A 20105-nucleotide genomic window follows, 5' to 3' on the forward strand; every position below is an offset into this window, starting at 1 on the left:
CCGGAAAATTTTAAACATACAAACAATTTACGGGAAACAATCTTGAATACACATATTTGATCACGTTAAAACTTGATATTCACACTGGAACTTGTTAAATTATTACAGTAATTTACATTTAAAGAAATTTTCAAACGTACCTGCAGCGAAGTCCAGGTGACAGTCGGGGAGTCCGGGTCCACGGCGAGCCATCTTCAAACTTGAAAAACAAAAACAAGTACAAACGATGAAGTACTTGTTCTGCTCTCAAGTTATATCCGCTTTTAGTGAAATAGTTTGCAAAACTTAGCTTTCCACAGGCTGAGGTTGGAGCAGGTCGAAACAAGTCCACGAGCAAGTGTAAACAGACGTTTGGAACCTTGTTCAGCATTTATATACCCTCGGCGGCCATGGTTACGGTTGTCAACGTGTACACGTGCACGTGATAGAACTATCCGGTTGTTCAGTCTGACCTCACTAGCCGTGTCTGGGTCTAAACTCCGCTGCAGGTCCATATATCAAACGATCACTATGGCATTACTGAGAGTTGAAAAACTGTCTAAAGTCTTTCATCTTTAATAAAATGATCAGCGTTCTGCTCTACCAGGTGTAACAATTGAGTTTAACATCCAGGCATCCATGAAAACGGAATTTATGACATTTAACAGAGTTAGAAGTTAGCAGGGCGTTAGCTCGCTAGCTTCTATCTAAATACAATATAGCATGTCCTGACTGCAGGGTTTTGGAAACAAATTCAAACGTACAGCTCTGCTATCACTTCCAGCATAAATGAAGACAGAAAACTAAACAGCAGTGACGTTTGTAGGGTTACTGAAGTTTGGCTAGCTGGTATATAATGATGTGCTACGTGACCGCTAGCGACACAGCTATGTTAGCATAATATAAACAAGCTAACTTTTTTCCACTCCATAAACGTTAATGTGAGTGTTCTCAGTGATCAGGAACAAATGTAATCGCATGGCAGGATGCTGAGATAATCCATCCACAATACGAGGTTAGTCATTCATATACTGCTGCATGGGCTGGGCTGTAGTTACATACTAAGGTTTTAAAAACTGAGCTTAAATAAATGATTAGCGGTAATAAAAGCCGAGGGAGGTCAACAGTGATCACTGACTGTTTTAGGAGCTTTTTGAGATCAAATAGAAGAAAATACATAGCATTAAACATGTTAACAACACAAAAGCCATATTAAACGCAGACTACTTTAGACCCGGAAGTAGGATTCGTGCGTCACCACTGAACAGCTAAATTCGTAGGAATGTTTTAGCTTATTATTTGGATAACCACCGTCATTACAATAAATTAAATTTGTAGTCATTTAAAACACACAGGCCTACAATCAGCTGGCCTATATAAAAAATAAAAACAAAACTTGAACACAGTGCTGAGCTGCATCTCAAATTAATCTTCCAGCTCTCAGCTGACATGTACCAGAGCCCGATTGATGGATCAGTTGATCAGGATCATTGGCCTGATATAGGTCTATCATAGTGACGTGGCTCTTAATCAGTAGGGTTATATGTTTCCCGATATGATATATTTTTCAAAGAACATAATGTGGATTGTTTTTATTTGTTAGCTGTATGGGCAGCATTTTTGTGTATGTGATCCCTTTTCTTAAATTACATTTGCTATATACACATATTTTGCTCTCTTAGTATTTTTAGAACCTGACTAATACTGAAAACTTTAGGGTGATACTGATAAAAAGGAGTTAAAAATTTAGATACTGATACATTGGTCGATACTCTTTTTACAGATAGTATACAGATTACAGAACTTAGAATGTATACAGAAATTCATGTTTTTTGCAATGATCGTTCAAAATTGGTTTACATTTGTAAATAAATACAGCAATATATCTGCAAGATTTGACCAAATTCACCACTCTTTTATACTATGCTAAACAATCAAAGATTAGCTCATGTCTAGTTGAATGATGTTTTAAAAATGTGTTTTCCTGTAGTGTTAATCACAGTGATGTTATGAAGTAATGTATGAACCTGACGTATGATAATATTTATCTCTACAGAGGAAACATCCATCGAAGATTGAGCAGTACAATATCACTGTGGCATCAACATCTCGTCAGCGAAAGACCACAGCCACACCAAACAAGCTCTCAGCAAATACACAAGCCAAGTTACCAGACCTGATGTTGAGAGCTGCAAACAAACATGTTCCACAAGCAACTGTTGACATGCTTGTCATCAATTTCATATGTGAGGGTCTACAGCCATTTGCAGTGCTAGAACAGCCATCTTTCAAAGAATTGGTTACCACATTACAACCTCAAGCCAAAGTCATCTCCAGACCCACTGTCCGTGCCAGAATCTGTGAAGCTGCTGATCACATGAAGATGACTTTGGTTGCAGCATTGGATAAAGTCAAATTGGTTGCTACCACTACTGATTGTTGGTCAGCTCATCAGAAAAGTTACCTTGGAGTCACATGCCATTGGAGGAAGAGTCCCTGGAAAGAAGATCTGCAGCACCAGCATGCAAAAGATTGAGAGGGTCTCACACATTTGACATGCTTGCTGGTGCGCTTGATGATATCCATTGCCAATACAAGATTAGAGGCAAAGTTGTAAGAACCACAACTGATAGTGGATCCAACTTTGTCAAGGTCTTCCACATGTTTGGGGCACAAAATGATGCAGATGAAGATGAAGATGAAGCAGACCCAGAAACTATTGACCTGACTGACCATATTGACTACCATGAGGCAAGTGCAATTCTTGATGAAGACTCTGGTTTGGAGTATCAACTCCCGCCTCATCAGCGATGTGCATGTCACCTGCTAAACCTTGTGGCAACATCTGATGCTGCCCTAGCAGAGAGCATGAATGAAACCTACAAGAGGCTCTCCCGTGCAAGCTTTGCAAAATGCCAGGCCATTTGGAACAAAACTGGCCGGTCTCATTTGGCTAATGAAGTGGTAGAGGACAAGTGTGAACTACAGATCATTTGTCCCAATGCAACACAATGGAATTCAACCTACCTTGCCATTGAAAGGATAATACGCATCATTGATGAGAAGGGGGAAAATGCCATCAGGAGCATTTGTGAGGAGTTCAAGGTGAAAATGTGAGTAAAATTGGACACCTACCAATATGGTTGCAAATTTTGTGAATTTTCCTTAATGGATGGTTAAAAACGTGAGCAGACTCTTAATATTAAATCAGAAGATCCCTATTATAGTCATGGTGGGTTTTGTTGTTGTGTCTTACAGGTTGAGTCCTGCAGAAGTTGCATTCCTTAGGGAGTACTGTACCACCATGAAGCCACTGGTGAAAGCTTCAAACATTCTTCAGTCTGAGTCCACTTCCTTTATGGGATGGCTCCTGCCAGTAATCCAACAACTACTGTCCAAACTTAGCAGGCTGGAGACATCAAGCAAGACATGCGTGCCACTCATCAGAGCCCTGCAAAATGGCCTTCAAAAGCATTTTGGAGCGATGATGGAGGATCCAGAGTTGGCTGCAGCTGCAGTCCTCTTACCCAAGTTCAAGACTTCCTGGACTGACAGAGCAGATGTAACAGAGGCTGGTAAGGATTCATGTGATCCCATTTTTGTGTATTTTTACATTTGAACACATGCTTAAGTGAGTATTTCACCTAATACATTGTAAGTTATTGATGGTCTGTCCTGAATACTAAACAATCCTTTTTGAGAATTTGCCGTTTTTAAATTTGTGTTCAGGAATAATCACTGAAATTTAAATAACAAAATTGTGTTATCTACTTGCAATTACAGCCTTGACATACATCAAACAACATCTTGAAACGACAGAGCATGAGAGTGAGGATCAGCAAAGAGAGTCATCTGATGAAGATGAATTCTTCTCCAGACCAATCTCCAGAAGGCTGCAAAGTGCAGTTGAGCTTGATGGTTACCTTGCTTGTGCCACAGACACCATGGAGCTGCTGCACTCCTTCTCAGGTATCAAAAACCTCTCTCTTAAACTGAACACAGCTCTGCCTGCTTCTCTCTTGTTTGTTTATCACACATTTCGAGCCAGAAAGAGGAAAACAGCGGTGGTCGCTCTAAACAACAGCAGCAGGTTAAAGCTTGATCAGCTGCTGTTAGAATTTATTTAATATTGCTTTCTAGTATCAGCTGATGTTGGCTGGAGCCACAGCTGTAACAGCTGCTGGTCATGATATCGGTTTGGATATGTGGTGAGAGGGAAACGTGAAGATGAAACCAGCAGATGTCCTTACTGAATCATCAGAGCTGAACAGGTGATGGAGAAACAGGTTTACCTTTTAGGTGACATGGATGAGTTGAAGGGAAGTTATGAACTGTTTCTAAGAGACAAATAACATCAGGATCTTTTTCTACTGACAGCTGGTAACTGTGCAGGGACGGGTCTAGCAAAGTTTTGCAAGGGGACAGGTAACCATATACATGCACTGTTTATAAGATTGGGGAAACCTGCAGTCAGCTGAGACTGAAGAAGTCAATTGGATGAGTGACGAAACGTTTTTCCCACAAAACGTAAAGTCCAGATGAACAGAATCAACTTTTGGAGATACTATATAGCTCATGCTAATATCACATCTTCACATTTTTCTTTTTAGAGGTAACAATAACTTTGCATTCTCGCTACTCACCATGCTCTAAAACAGGTATATGTTAGCAATGACAACATTTAGCAAATGTTTTTAAAATTCTAGCCGTGCTAATTAGCCTTAGGATTGGTTGAGGTCTGTGAAAGCCTTTGGAACAAAATCAGTCTTGTAAAGCTCACTATTTTCCAGCTGAGCCTATAGCACATTTGTTAAAGTCAGTCCGGATTGTACAGCTTCTAATCAGAAACAATTAAAGTTTGTTTCTTTTTTTTCTGCTCATCAATCTTTTTCTGTAACCAGGATACCTGGAAAGTCTTAAATAACTCATGTTAAAATGTTGCAGTGCTGTAGAGTGGGGTCATGTTAACAATCCATTCAAACTTGTGGTCTTCAAGGTCAACTTTATGATTTATTGGTTGAAAATTGACAAAAGGCTTTAGAACTTAGAAACTATCATTCCTACAACTGTGCTGTGTATATGTCACAACATATAGCAGGAACCTATAAAGGTAACTGACCTTTGACCTCTCCTTCAAGAAGGTACATGTAATGTCCACAGTGATTAGACATACTTAATAAAACAGTGTGGGGCACAGAGTATTGTTGTGCATCAGTGTGGAACATGTCAGTAACACTGAGGGTTACACACACTTTGCCAGGTACACCTGTTCACCTGCTCGTTAAACACAAATGTCTAGTGAACCAATCAGACGTCAGCAAATTAAAGTATTTAAGCATACAGACATGTTCATGATGACCTGCTGAAGGTCAAAGCAAGTATCAGAATGGGGGAAAGAGATTGCGTGGTTGTTGGTGCCAGATGGGCTGGTCTGAGTATTTCAGAAACTGCTCATCCAATGAGCTCACAAAATTACCTCTACAGTTTACAGACTGTAGTGGCAATCCAACCAGCAAAAGGCCACCTGAGGGAATTTGAGGTATTTCCAACTCATCCTGGTGATGAGGTCAAACACAACCAGTACTTTTAACATTTTATCAATTATTTACCAATTTAAAAAACAACTTGTGGTAACTTATTTTTTAATTTTGCTGCAGACAAGTTGAATGAATGCTTACTGGATCTAGAACACCATTTAGATCATAACAGCTCCTGATCAGGATGAATTTCATTTTCAAATCAAATTTCATGTCGCAGTTTCACAATTTTGTAACATATTATTTCAAAGCTTGCTTATGGGCTTGTTTTGGAGCAGACCAACAGTCAGGCTCGTCTTCACCCTTACTGTCAGACTCTGAATTGATGGTTCTGCTATATCTCACCTGGCTGAGTGGGGACACATGTACTAAAGGTTAGAGTTCCCACTGCAGGAGCTTGGGTTTGAGTCTGCCCTCGACCGTTTCCTGTGTTCCATACCGCCTCACTCTCTCCCCACCTTCCTGCCTCATGTTCTGAAATCTCTTCCTCTCCATCATCTTTGAGTTTCTTTGAGTGGAGCTTCTTTTGCAGCTGTGACAAAATATAGAACGGTTTCTGCAACCAGGGGAGTAAAATGTGCTGCAGTGTGAGGGCGCACAGGTGTAGGTGTGGAATTTTACATATAAATATTATAGTTTACTTCATGCACAAGAAATGTAAACATTTAATCTAACCCACTTTTCATCAACTACATAACCTTTATTGGAGAGTACATTCATAAATGGTGTGTATCACACACAAAAACACACATCCACTAAACTCTCTCGTTTTATATCTCTCCCTCTCTCTGGTGAATGATGGAAGTTTGGTGGACTGTGTGGTTTGTCTGGCTGAAAGTTGTGTTTTTTTTATGTGTGGCGTGTTGTGAGGCTGATGATGAGTTAGTGTAATTGTGTATGGTGTTGTTAGTGTAGTTTATGTGGCGTTAGTGGTTTTTCCTGGATGCAGAGCAGGTCAGTATGCCGTGGACTTTTACACCACCATGTTAGGGATGGAGTAAAGTAACAAAGCTTGCGTGGAGAAGCTGCTGCAGGGGCTTCCTCAGCTGAGCTCTGAGGACAGAGCTGTCCTGGATGCTAACTTTTCTTTGGAGGAGATTAGTGCTGCTGCTGGTCAGCTGGCTCCTGCACAGGGTGGGCTGCCTGCAGACTTCTGTAAAAGACTGTTACTGGCATCGAGTCATCGTGTGGGGCTCTCTCTTCTCCCTAAAAAACAGAGATTTGTCTCTGCTTAGAACTGGAGACGTGGCTCTGTTATGCACAGATTACTAACTTCCTTCAAAGGTACTGGCCACCAGGCCGAAACACTTTGTGAAATGAATCACTCACAGAGATCAGTCGTACTGTGTACCACACAGCTCTAATGTGAACAAGAGTTTTCTCATGAGAGACTTGGTAGTTATTTGTAAATTGTACAGTTTGATGTTGGAATAATTTCTTTAGATTAAGAGAAAGTGTTTGATAGGACTGACAATCTTTTTTGTTTTTCCATTATGAGAAGTTTTGCTTTTTGGAGGTGGATTTTTGTCACTTTTGGGGCTGTTGTATCAGGCGGCTTTCTGTTTTGTAAAAGTGGATGATGGGCTGAGCTGCCCAGTGTAAGTTTGGAGAGGATCTAACTGGAATGTCCTGTTTCTGGAATATATATTGATATTGGTATATTTGTTAGAAATGTAATCTTTGTTGAATGTTTTAAGAGATAAATAAGCAAAGTTATCTGGATTTATGTTGCCAGGTTTATGTCGGAGGCCTCTGCTGGTGTTGTCATTGTTTTTCTGTTTTCATTACAGATCAGAGTGATGTGGACTTTCTCAAAAGATGTTTAGATTTGTATGAGAACCTTCAGCAAAGGTGAGCTGGTGAAAAAATATGGTGTAACAGGTTTGTTGGTGGTCATATAGAGACTTTTTTTTTTTTTTAGGAAAAGAAGAGTCTCGGAGGTTGCCATGGAGACGGTCTGTGTCAGACTGTCTAAACCAAAAATGGATGCTGTACATACACTGATAAATGTCATTTCTGGAGTGGCCAGATTGAAATCCAGAGAAAACTATGCTAGAGGTGAAAGGTCAAACGTTGGTCATCATGTTGAGATTTTTTTAATACCACAGACTGACAAAGAAAAGTGAAATTTGTGAATTTTAAAGGTGCAAGATGTGCTGTGTTCAGTCGCAGGGCCTTGCCTTTTATTTCATTTGTCTTTGGTTTTTATTTGTGCTCTTGTAATTATTTTGTGATAAAACTTTTTCTATTTTGAGATCAAGATTCAAGTGGAAATCTTTGTGTGTCTGTCTCTCTCCCTTGGTTTCTGTAGAGGTACAGTGTGGGGGCGCCTGGATAAATGTTAAACAGAAGCTAGATGTAGTGTTCCTCCACTGTCCATTAAGGATATGAGGAAAAGAAATGGTCAAGAACAAAGTGTATGGTGTATTTATAAAAGAAAATGGCTTTTAAATTGTATACCAAAACCACCACCAGAAAGTCAACTACAACTTGTTACATAATCATCATGACTGTTGTATCAGTTTAACAGTTTATGGGTTGACTTCTTTCAGTTCATTCACTGTTTACATCATGAAGGAAAAAGAAGGCAACAGGCTGAGAAATGAAGCTGTTGTGTGTCTTTGTGGCCACACGGGGGCAGTGCTGCATAAATAGTAGAATCTCTTCCTGGACACTTTTTCTAGACCTCTTTTTAAATGACTAATAAAGACAACAACAAAATGAATTACATCAGGATCTGATATGGTTTTGTTTTTTTGTTGAGCTTTATATATTTCAGAATGCCTAGAGTTTGTTTGTTTCCCATGTTTTGTGATACAGAACATCTCCTCTCAGACGGCTGTTGTCTCATAATGGGTCATTACCTGGTCTGATGGGGTGTTTGTTCCATTTATAAATCAAGCGATTGATTTGTAAAATGAGAGATGGCCTCTGACCTGCTGACTGGTGTCTGATCTTCTCTGCTCCCCTCAAATTTGACAACTACTCAGCTAATGTGATGGTGGACAGGAAGTCACTAAACCTGGGACTCTGGAAACACATTTCTAGGGATAGAAAAGTTAATGTAGATCGTTTCAGGAGATAAATACGAAATAATCGATTTGGTGATTATACTAATATAGTAAGAAAATAATGCATGAAAAAAAGATTTTTTATCTATACACTTAAGCAACGACCAGAGTCTTAGAATTGCGCTTTCACCAGGTTTTACTTGACTGAACAACAGAACTTCTCTGTCTCCTTTATAAGGGGTCACATCCTGAGTTACACAATGAGTCTTTCAAATGTGTGCGATAACCCACTGCATGTGTAGTCGTGCTGAGACCGCGTGGTCTTACTTTTATTACCCCTTGATTCAGCTGTGACCTGCTTATCAAGTCTTTTTACAAGTACATCATAATTATCTGCTCTGTGCAGACATAAGTTGAGCAATGGTTTAACAAACTTTCCCATCAAAAACATGAAGGTTTAGCTTTAAGCTTATTTGTCCAAACAACAAAGGATAAACTGCCAGCACCTGGACTGAAACAGAACATAGTAGTGTTGGATGTAAGTAAAGGAAATACAAGTATAACTGTGACTATGGAACAAATCTCCTTCAATGTTAAACCTTAATGTTAACCTGATTGTGTTTATTAGAAAAATCATCCATTACAGTGTCTGTGATTGCTTCACATAGTTAACTCTGGTTGTCTGTGGGTTTGTGTCAAACTTGGAGTGAACAAAAGCATAAAAACTGTGGAAGATGCAGACTGTGAAAGTCTAGTTTATTTCATGAATACAATTATTTTTTACAGTCGCTAGAACAAAGTAGCGTACATTCATGATAAAGTAAATACCACAACACAACATGGACAGTAAGAAGTAAACTGAATTGTCTTAGAACTTATTATATTCTTTAAGCTTAAAAGCAACACCCAGGATTAGACTGTTTGTGTTTTAAGCCTTTTATTCAAAGCTAGTATGTGTCTGCCAGCAGCATTATTGAAGTGACACTTTAACGACACTTTACCTGCTGATGCTTCACATCACAATCTTTATGACGAAAAAGCTCAGATGTCTGTGCTGTCACTTGTTATGAAAATGGACAGAACCTGGGCTCAGGCTTCCTCTTCTTCTTTCCTTCCTCTTTAATAATAACCATAGATCAGTAAAACAGCCATATTTTTAAACAAATGATTGTGATGAAGAGAATTTTTTTCCAGTGTGCATGAACTCAAAATCTTTTAAGTTTAAATCTTTTTTGTTTACCAACAACTGGGCAAATCCAAACTTGATGTACCAGGTCAACTCAGCTCCTGTCTTGACCTCCCCTCTGCCGAGCGTACACACACACACACACACACACACACACACACACACACACACACACACACACACACACACAACATAAAGCAACATTAAATAACGGATCTTTCATCTGAAATAATTACAGTTTGTATAAATTTACACTGAAGACCAAAATACACACACATACATAAAACCCATAAATCACTAAAATCTATTAAAACACATGGAAAATTACCTCATTTGTTGTGCTATTCAAAGATGTGTATGTGTGTGTATTCAGGCCAAGTCATAAAGAAAACAATAGAGGTCAATATACTTTATGTTCTACAGTCGCTGCAGATTAATGAAATATAGTGGAAACCTGAAGATCCTAGGTATAGTAGTTTGTGGGAAATAAATACAGTGACGTGACCATTTAGCTCTTGTGGCATGAAACTGCTTAGTGCATTATTATTTGCATTTCTACAATATGATATTTGTTTAATAATTGATTAATTTAGTGCATAAAATAGTTGATAAATAAAATGTCAAATATCTAATCTAAGGGAGTGTCTTTGACACATGCTGACTGCATTCTTCTTATAACCAGAACAGGAAGTGAGATCAGAGGAGAACAAGAGTGAGCAGTTTGGTGAAAGGAACAGGAAGGATGAAGAAGAGGTGAATATCCACACAGTTTAAAAGGAGACATCATGGCACAATAAGAGCACAAGCTCTAAGATGAAGACTGGTAATGATTAAAAACTGCACTAAATAGTATCATTCTGTGACTTCACACTTTAGGTAGTGCATAACATTTACCACTTTATATTAATTTTACTATATGTTTAAATAAATAAAAACAAATAACTTTAAAAGGTGCTGGTATTGAGTGAAAACTCAAAAGACTTCAGGGCTGGGGAGAAAAAGGGAGAAAGATGGAGGAACTCAGCACATATAAGAAACAGGTAAGAGTGGACATGAAGTCAAAGTCAGGAACATGTCCGATAATAAAGACCTTCCACCTGGCTACATATATGTCACTTCTGCTTTGCCCACATTCATCTATGGTGATCGCTCATAACTAAGCAGGGTGCTATGCTCTTATCAAACGATGCTCTTAAAATAATTATTACAAGAATATATTTTTCGTTATTGTTTTAGTTAAATATAAAATGTTTGTGTGTGATTGTCAGTACAAAGAGGAAGCGCGGACAGAGAGACTGGAACTAACAGAGATCAGGTGGATTTTTCACAAAATCTACATGCATTAAATGGATGCGTTGTGTGCTTTTCAGTAGCACTCTGCTATTAATGTGAATAATAGCATTTAGCAGCATTCACATCACTGTAAACTTGAACAGGATGAATGCTACTATACTGATGTGACAGACTACAAATCTGTTCTCCACTCTCTGAATTGGTGTACACGAGTCTCTGTGCTGAGTCTGCTCAACAAAGTGTTTGGGTTTGCATGAATTCAAAAGCTGTCATTTAAAACCAGCTCTATTACCAGTTTGCTTCTTGTGCAGGTGGAGTCGCAGGGGGATTTTGAACTGTCTGTATTGTATAATGGTACTTTAAATACTTGATGATTTGGTGGACTGGCCTCTATGTGGTTAAGAGACTGAAACAATGCCGTGCAGGTTTCTCCTCTGATCTGCTTTTTCTTAAACTGTTTTTTTTTTTTTTTTTTTTTTGCCTGTCCCATTTGGTTCTTTAGCCATCAGAATTGTTGTCTGAAGACCAACAAGGATACCCAATGGATTTACTTTGCCAAATGGATCTTCGTGGCATTGCCGTATTGGTCCATTTGGTCGATCTTTGTTTTTATTATTTATTATATTTTATTTTCAGATGTTACAGACGGGACAGACATGAGTGAGGGATAGGAAAGGGAGAAAGAAAGAGGAAGGAAAGGAAAAACAGAAGGGGAGAGGGACAGTGAGAAAGGGGGGGAGAAAAAAAATAAAAATCTCCTGGATCACCTGTTGAGAGAAGAATAGAAAACAAGCAAAAAAAACAAAAAAAAAAACAAAGCAACATACTAAACACAACACCATCGCATTAATCTAGCTAAGTGTAAACAGCAGTAAATACTAAATATTCAATGTTGTTGTGCAGCACGCAGGACAGATGTGCTTCGAAGTAGCAGCCAAGAAAGGTGTAATTTAAGTCTACGAGCAGTGAACACCCGTGTGCACACCTGTGTGGATCAGCGCGCTTGTATTCCAAAGGTTTCTCCATGTAACGATCTGCTAGGGAGTGTGGGGGGGCCACAGCCCCGTCCTCCAGGGTATGAAGCAGGTATGGAGGAGATCAAAACTCCAGACATCCAGAGGCCCCCAGAACACAAGAGACCATGGAAGACCAAAAGAGGGGCAGCCGCGCCACTGTTCCAGAAAGAGCTGAGGAGAGTCCCAGATGAGGGTTCACTCAGCAGCCGCAGAGCAGAAGCCAGGGGGAGTTGCAGTGACGCGCCCATGAGCTCCGCCGGCCGCCAGCTGTGCCTGAGTGACCGAGCCCCAGGCCGAGAGGCCGGGGGCACCCCACCTCCGAAGGGGCCCGAGCGAGCCCCAGGCTCCAGGCCCCGATAAGCGGCCGCCAAGGAGTGAGCCGGTGTGTACCTGGACGCCCACCCCCAGACACAAAGAACCACCAACGCACTGACACCTGAGGGAGTCTGCCACTGGCAGGGGAAGTGGTGGTGGGTGGAGATAGGCCTCCAAACCTTGGAGGGCCTGAGGTGTCCCCAGAGAGGTGGTGTCTGATACCCAACCTGACATATAGACACAGACATACAGGCACACACAGACACAAACATCCATTCCCACCCTCATGCTCTCATATGCACTTACTCCACACTCAACCAACGTGGAGACAGACATAAAGAGACGCTGTACACACGATCACACTCCCCAAGCGTACTCTATGAACCGGGTCTAGGTACCCTTGCCCCTGGAGGGGGGAACTGCACCCAGACCCAGGTGGTGTTACCCTTTTCCCTGCGGTGGGGAGAGGCAGACCACCCCGACTCCGTAGCAGCAGGGAGGCCCCACACTCCAGACCGCAGTCGGACGGCCAACTCCTCCTAGCCCTCCCGCTCCAGCAGGCCGCAGAGAATGGGGGTGGGAGAAGACTCCAAACCTCCCTCCACCCGCTCATTGTAGTGTTGATGCATGTGTGTTCTAAGGTGCATTTAAAACCCAGGAGGGCATGGAGCTACCTGCCAAGGAGCAGCAGGTAAGCGCATGGTCCCTCCTGCTAGCCCTCAATGTCTACGTGTATTTAACCTTGAGAGGTGGGCAATGACGCCAGGGGTGAGGTGTACACCCTGATGGTAATTTGGACTCCGTGATTGTGCCCACCCCCAAGATCCTATATGTATGTGTAATGAGAGTGTGAATAATGTGAATGTCTAAGTTGTGGGATAAAATTGAGGCAGAGGCAGCCAGAAGGGGACGGGGGGGGGGGGGGGGGTAGCCTCCTCTGCACCCTGGTGACATACCCCTACTCCAAGGCCCTGCATGTGTGGGTGGTTGTGGTGGAGCGGGAAGAGGGAGGCAGCTGGAGACGGGGAGGGAAGGAAGGGAGGGGCAGGTAACCCCTCCCTGGGGCCAGCTCCCCCGCTGACCCCAGTAGGCACTCCCACACTCCGCGACCCGCCAGGGAAAGGGGGCCCAGGCCCATCCAGACCGGGGCCCAGTGCAGCAGCGCCTCCCGGCCCCACAGAGCCCGGGACAGTCCACCCAACCCCACCACAGAGAAAACTGCACCCACCCCACCATCCACTCATCTTCCAGACTACATAAGACAGTAAACGCCCAGGCTGAGATCTTCCTCCACCTCTCCTGTATCTCCCCCTCCTGCAGAGAGAGTTCCTGAAGAGAGGAAAGCTCCTGCAAGATGTGACCATCTCCCCCACCAGTTGAAGAGCCCCCCAGGTGGCTAGACGCACCGGCGGCACCCTGCTCCAGGGCTGGGCCCCCATGCACCCACCCGCCCACAACCCCGGCAACACACCAACCAGGACCCAAGCCCCCGAGGCCCGGCCCGGGCCCCAGCCCAGAGACAGAGCGCCCCCAAAACCTCACGCCCATCCCGGACCCACCCAGGGCCAGCCAGGCTACCAGGTCAGTAACCCACGTCCATCAGCACAGACCCTCCCCTAGCCCCGCTGCACGCAGCCGCGAGGAAACAGTCACCTGAGAGCCAACAGAGCCCCCAACCGGACATGACCGCTACCCCGGGTTGAGCCCCCCAAGGAAGATGCCTCCGGGGAACCCCCCGACGCCCTAAGCCTGTCCCTACCCCCACACCAATCACAACAGTGAAGGCGGGACCAAACTATGACCCCCCACCCCCACTAGGTGATGGAGCTGATCAAAGGAGCCCAGAGCAATTGATCTGATGTGGTGGCAGAGGCTGTGTCAAGACTAATGTAATCTAATAGATAATTTCTATATTGGTTAGAATTAAGATTATTTTTATTTTTCCAGTTCATGAGGACTGTTTTCTTGGCTATGCATAGGGCAGTGAAGATCATATGGGCTATATTCTTTTCTGAAGTGACATTATCTAAGCTGCCCAGTAGACACACTAAGGGGGAAGTTGGAATGTTACATTTCAGACACTTTGATAAGTCTTCACATATCTCGCGCCAAAACTTTTGCACTGGTGGACAGAACCAAAGAGCGTGGATGTAATTGTCTGGTGTATTGCCTTGACAGTGTGAGCAGTTGTTGGAAGATGTAAAGCCCATCTTGAACATCCGATGACCTGTATAGTGCACTCTATGAAGTATTTTGTATTGTATTAATTGCAGACTGGGATTTTTAATTAATTTAAAGGTTTTTAAGCAAATCTGAGACCAGAAGTTTTGGTCTAGGTTGACTGATAAATCTGCTTCCCACTTTGCAATAGGAAGGGATATTGATTCATCTAATTTAGAAAGTGTTCTGTATATTTTAGATAATAATTTGGGGGATTTAAGAGTAAGAAAATGTGCCGCACTTAGTGGTGTTTGTAATTCAACTTGACTGAGGTTAAATTTTTTTTTACTATGGATTTAATTTGTTGATATTCTAAAAATCTTGTCTTGTTGATCCCATATTGTGCAACTAGTCTGTCAAATGGAATAAATTCTGTTCCCTCTAATATATGTTCTAAGTATTTAATTCCTTTACAACTCCATTCTGGGAAATTAATCATATTATTGTTTTGTAATATGTCAGGGTTATTCCAGATAGGTGTACGTTTGCATGGGATTAATGAAGACTCCGTTATTTTTAGAAACTCCCACCATGCTGTCAGAGAAAAGCTGATGTTGATACTTTTAAAGCATTCATGTCTTTTGATGTTTGAGCTGATAAATGGTAGGTCTGAGATCTCTAGATCCTTGCATAGTGCCTGTTCAACATCTAGCCAGGGCTCAACTAAGAAGGTATGTTTTAACCATTCTGAGATGAACTGAAGCCTGTTGGCTAAGAAGTATTGGTGAAAATTAGGCAGATCTAATCCTCCTCTATCCTTGGTTCTTTGAAGCGTTTTTAAGCTAATACGCGGGGGTTTATCTTTCCAAAGGAATTTGGAAATATATGAATCCAGAGATCTGAACCAATCTTGTGATGGTTTGTTAGGGATCATCAAAAATAAGTAATTTATTTTTGGCAAGATCATCATTTTTATAGTGGCGACCCTTCCCATGAGTGATATGGGTAAAGATTTCCATCTAGTCAGATCGCCTTCTACTTTCTTTAGAAGTGGGATGTGGTTTAATTTAGTTAAGTCTGAAATCTTAGGAGAGACATTAATACCTAAATATTTAATATTTCCGGATTGCAGTGGGGCAGAGGAAGAATTATGGAAGGAGCAGTTAATGGGGAGAACTGTAGATTTTGGCCAGTTAATTGAATAATCTGAAACTCTTGAAAACCAGTTTATTAAAGTAATTACCTCAGAGAGGTTGGTTTGTGTGTTTTGCAGAAAAACTTAAACTGTTTTTGAAATTTACTGGTCAACATGACTGTGCCATTGCATCAGGTTTTAAACTAAAGTGACCACCGTAAAGCTGATGTATTATATTAAAATCTGTTATTCTTAGACACTGCTGTAGGTCATCCAAAAATTACATTTCTTTTGAAGGCAACACTAAAAGCATGACATTAAGACTGAGCTGAGCCCTCCTAAAGGTTTGATGCTGGAGTCGCCCCTGATTGAGTGCTTCTCACACATTTATGATTTTGAACAATTTACAGAAAATAATATCAACAGTAAGTACTTTTAAAGATTAAACATATAATAATAGTTGCTAAATTCATGCAAGTCAAATAACTGATTGATCAACTACAGAAACAAAATTGTACTTCATGTGTTTCATGAGCACAAATCTTCATCTGTAAAATAACAACTAAAGATGTCAGATATTTGTAGTGAAGTTAAATGTACCAATTTCCACTTAGAAGCAGCGGAGAAGAAGCCACAAATGTGATGGAAAGACCAAATAAAATAAAATAAAGTACAAATTCCTTACATTTGTACTTTACTGTAGTACTTGTACTTAATATCATCTGGCAAAAAGGACCCAACAACCTTCATGCAAACTTCACAGTTTCTGAACAACTGAATGATCTACTTGACGCCTGAAACTACATTGAAAACACACATGACATATTTATATTTTAACAATCGAAAGTTCACATGTAGAAACAATTCACACCGAAGCAGTTTCTTGCAGAGCGGACTGTTTATTTTGAATGTTATTTTAATTTTATTATTTTCCATTACTCCGTGTAATGACTTGATTTATCCAACCAATGTAAGAGCAGACCTTCAGAGAAATAGTTGGTCCGGTACAGGCAGGTTCACAACCACCAACATGCACACCATGAATCTTGTTGTTTTTGGCCATCACTCCACCACCAGAATCACCCTGAGAGAGAAAACATAAATATTTTGTACCAAAACATCTATGATACAGATAAAATGTTGGCAGCATGGTAACTCACCTTACATATGTCCACTCGAGGTTCTTTGTAACACATCGTGTTTCCATTTGGCCATAAGAATGCTGAATTACATGGATGGAGGTTAAGCTCACACTCAACAACATGCATCTTTGCACACTGGAGATGAGGCGGTTCATCAGGGACTAGAGAAAAAAGGAAAATAACAAAAGCTACTGCATGTTTCATGCAAGGAAATCAGATATTGAAAGAAACATGCTTTGCCTCATTTCTGGAACAAAATGTGTTCTTTAAAAGAAGCTGAGCAGCATTTAAAAAGGAGGGAAATTGACAGTATATCCACAAAAAAATGAAATAAATACTTTATGTCATCACAGTTTTCAAATAAAATGAAAAAGTAACTATAACAGGCACACAAGACAAAATCAAAGTATAATATAAACTAAAAAATTGTGAAACAATCAAAACAATACTGGTCTTACGTTTGTTGTAGTTTACATCAACCGTATAGCCACCATGGCCTGCAATCTGAATGACATCCATCCTACAAATTAAAAAATAAATAAAATTCCATCTCCATGTCTGCAGGCTGAGTATTTCCAGTTCACTCTAAGTCAGCTAATCTTTTCAGATTCAAACATTTTATTAAAACATTACATTTCCTTCCATTTCCTCATGCTCGTGTTTTATTGTCAGTTATTATAGATCATGGATGTAGCTCCTAAGCAGGTACCTAAAATCAAAACCAGAACCCTCTGCTCAATATTCAAGTCTCAGTTACATTATTGTTAATAAAGAAGCTCTGCAGTCACTAATGGGGGTTTGTAACTTCAAAAGCATGATGTCATTTTGTTCATAGACTACAGATGTTGCTACATTTTTTTGCTCTTCCTGGAAGTTTAAAAAACCAACCAACTAAACAAGAAAAATACATATTATGTCAACATATTCCAGAATTCAAACTTTACACTTAAAAGGTTACTCAAAACTCACTTTTTGCGACATTTAGGGAAGACAACAGGCTTAATCTTATTCTCTGGTGGGTCGATTTTCAGAAGCATGATGTCATGTTTTCCTGTTTGGTCCTCAAAGATTTTGTGATCAATAATTGTCACCATTCTTCCTGGACCTGGATGAATTCCTACATATGCAGACATAGTCCTAAACAATGGAAATGGTAAAAGAACAAAATACCAGTAATGATTTTTGTCTCTGGACTGGTTTTTTTAAAATATGTGAAACAGTCATTTCTCACCATCCAGGTTGATCTTTCCAGCAGTGAGCTGCAGTTAGAACCCACTGGCTGTGGATCAGAGAGCCGCCACATAGATGATGGTAATGTGTTCCATGGGTCAGAGTTATGTGCACGTGATACAGACGATCATTTTTCTCACAGCTATGGTCGTGAAAGATTCTCTTGTGCAAATCCACCTCTGTGCACACCGTGAAACCTGAGAGAAGAGTAATATACTTACAGATGGTTGGCTTACCACCTGAACAACATATTGTGCAGCAACTATACTCGCAGTCCCAATTGTTCTGTTTCACAAACTCTTTGCCTTTTTCAGTGATATAGATGCAAAGCTCAGTGACAATTATTTATTTGCTTCAGTAGCTCATTAGGGTCTGTCTCAAACTTTTTATAAAAGCAGTATAAAAAAAGCATGAAACATCAGTTGTTCAGTTAATGTGATATTGGCTCACTTGATATAACAATTTCTTTTCTTTTATTTGTCTTGTACATATCGTTATTGCACTTCCATAAGTGACAACATTGAACACCGATGTTTGACAGAAACGAATCCACAATGTCTCATTCACTCAGTACAAAACCTTGAGGCTGTTTTCCTGCCTTAGTGAACAAAGATATGAAATGCTATTTGATTATGAGTAAGCTCAAAATGAAGTTCATTGTTCTGTGACATACAGCTGTCTTACAGCCTTAAAACTTTTTGTGTGGGCCTCTTTCAGTGGTCACTTATTGCACTCTTAGTTGTTAATACTCAATATTCAGTTTTTCCCCATGCAGGTTAATCAGTCATGTTTGCATGGTTGTAAAATAAACATATTCATTGTTAATTATTGATAATCAATAAGTACATAACCTAAGAAGTTGTTTCACATCCTCCTGAATCATATCTTGATATTGTTACCTTTTTAATAATAGCACAACTTTAATCAATTGAATTTTTTCACCTCAGGTGTCTATTTCCAAATCCACTCTAAGCTTCTTCAGAGCAGTTGGTGTGTGTGTGTCCAGGTGGCAAAGACCTTAAGGTCAGATTTGTGATATTTGGCTGTATAAATTAAAATATGCATACTATGTGATGTGATTGCAGAGAGATTCAGATGGTGCAAGAGGAGATTTAATGGTTCATTACCTGGACACAATTTAAACTACCATTTATCACAACTACCACCACCATCACCCAGGACCTGAAGTGGGAGCCCACCATCACCTCCGTCATTAAGAAAGCCCAGCAGAGGATGTACTTCCTGAGGCAGCTGAAGAAATTCAACCTGCCAACACGGACGATGACGCAATTCTACACTGCAATCATCGAGTCCATCCTCACCTCCTCCATCACTGTGTGGTACGCTGGAGCCACTATCAGGGACAAACAGAGACTGCAGCGTGTTGTGCGCTCTGCTGAGAAGGTGATTGGCTGCAGACTCCCATCTCTGCAGGACCTGTACACCTCCAGGACACTGGGGCGTGCAGCTCGGATCTCAGCTGACCCTTCTCACCCTGGACACAGTCTGTTTGACCTGCTCCCCTCAGGCAGGAGGCTCCGGTCCATTCGCACCAAAACCTCTCGCCATAAGAACAGTTTCTTCCCCTCTGCTGTCGGACACATGAACAATAACCGTATGACTGTTCCCACCACTAACACATGACCCTACGCTGTGTCACTGCATCATTCCATGTTTGGCACTGATCACCACCTGCACTCATGTATATATCATGTATATATCTATCTACTTAGCACTTTTAATTCTTACTCTTATTTTTATTTTCATGTCTATTTAAACGTAATTTATAACAGTATGTTTGCACTGAAGCACCGCAGCAATTTCCTAATGTTGTAAACCTGCTCAACATTTGGCAATAAAACCCTTTCTGATTTCTGATTTCTGAACTAGCTTGTAGCAGTATTTCTCTCTTTCTCTTTCTTTCCCACACATGCATGAGCGTGCAGTGGCGTGTGAGCACCTACAGAGTTAGTTTTTCGAATATATTTCAAATATGGACCCAAATGCAGAACTCAGGAGACAAAGGATGAACTCAAAGATCAGCTTCAATGCAGTAGCAAAAAATACAAAAACACAGTGGCAGGGCAGCAGCAGGGAAACT

General features: G+C 40.8%; 2 protein-coding genes and 1 long non-coding RNA gene across 3 annotated transcripts; 1 reads left to right on the forward strand and 2 right to left on the reverse strand.

Moving 5' to 3' along the window:
* Positions 1 to 2640: 2640 nt before the first annotated feature.
* LOC309709263 (uncharacterized protein) lies at positions 2641 to 19319 on the forward strand (the record flags this gene model as incomplete). The annotated part of the gene is made up of 5 exons (XM_082537817.1): positions 2641 to 3092; positions 3238 to 3554; positions 3763 to 3948; positions 10396 to 10466; positions 19090 to 19319. 5 exons carry the CDS (start codon positions 2641 to 2643, stop codon positions 19144 to 19146), a joined length of 1083 nt encoding a protein of 360 aa, XP_082393943.1. The 3' UTR covers positions 19147 to 19319.
* On the reverse strand, positions 11609 to 12172 carry LOC309709021. The gene is made up of 2 exons (XR_014277398.1): positions 11992 to 12172; positions 11609 to 11773 (listed from the first exon to the last, which is right to left on the reverse strand). It is a non-coding gene; the product is annotated as an uncharacterized lncRNA (long non-coding RNA).
* Positions 16341 to 18494, reverse strand: LOC309708656 (serine protease 1-like; the record flags this gene model as incomplete). The annotated part of the gene is made up of 6 exons (XM_082536888.1): positions 16341 to 16716; positions 16793 to 16935; positions 17233 to 17294; positions 17744 to 17911; positions 18006 to 18201; positions 18455 to 18494. The coding sequence occupies 6 exons, from the start codon at positions 18492 to 18494 to the stop codon at positions 16558 to 16560; spliced, it is 768 nt and encodes a 255-aa protein (XP_082393014.1). The 3' UTR covers positions 16341 to 16557.
* Positions 19320 to 20105: the final 786 nt, after the last annotated feature.

The sequence above is a fragment of the Aulonocara stuartgranti genome (genome assembly GCF_965226115.1).
Source record: "Aulonocara stuartgranti genome assembly, chromosome: 6".
Lineage (NCBI taxonomy): Eukaryota > Metazoa > Chordata > Actinopteri > Cichliformes > Cichlidae > Aulonocara > Aulonocara stuartgranti.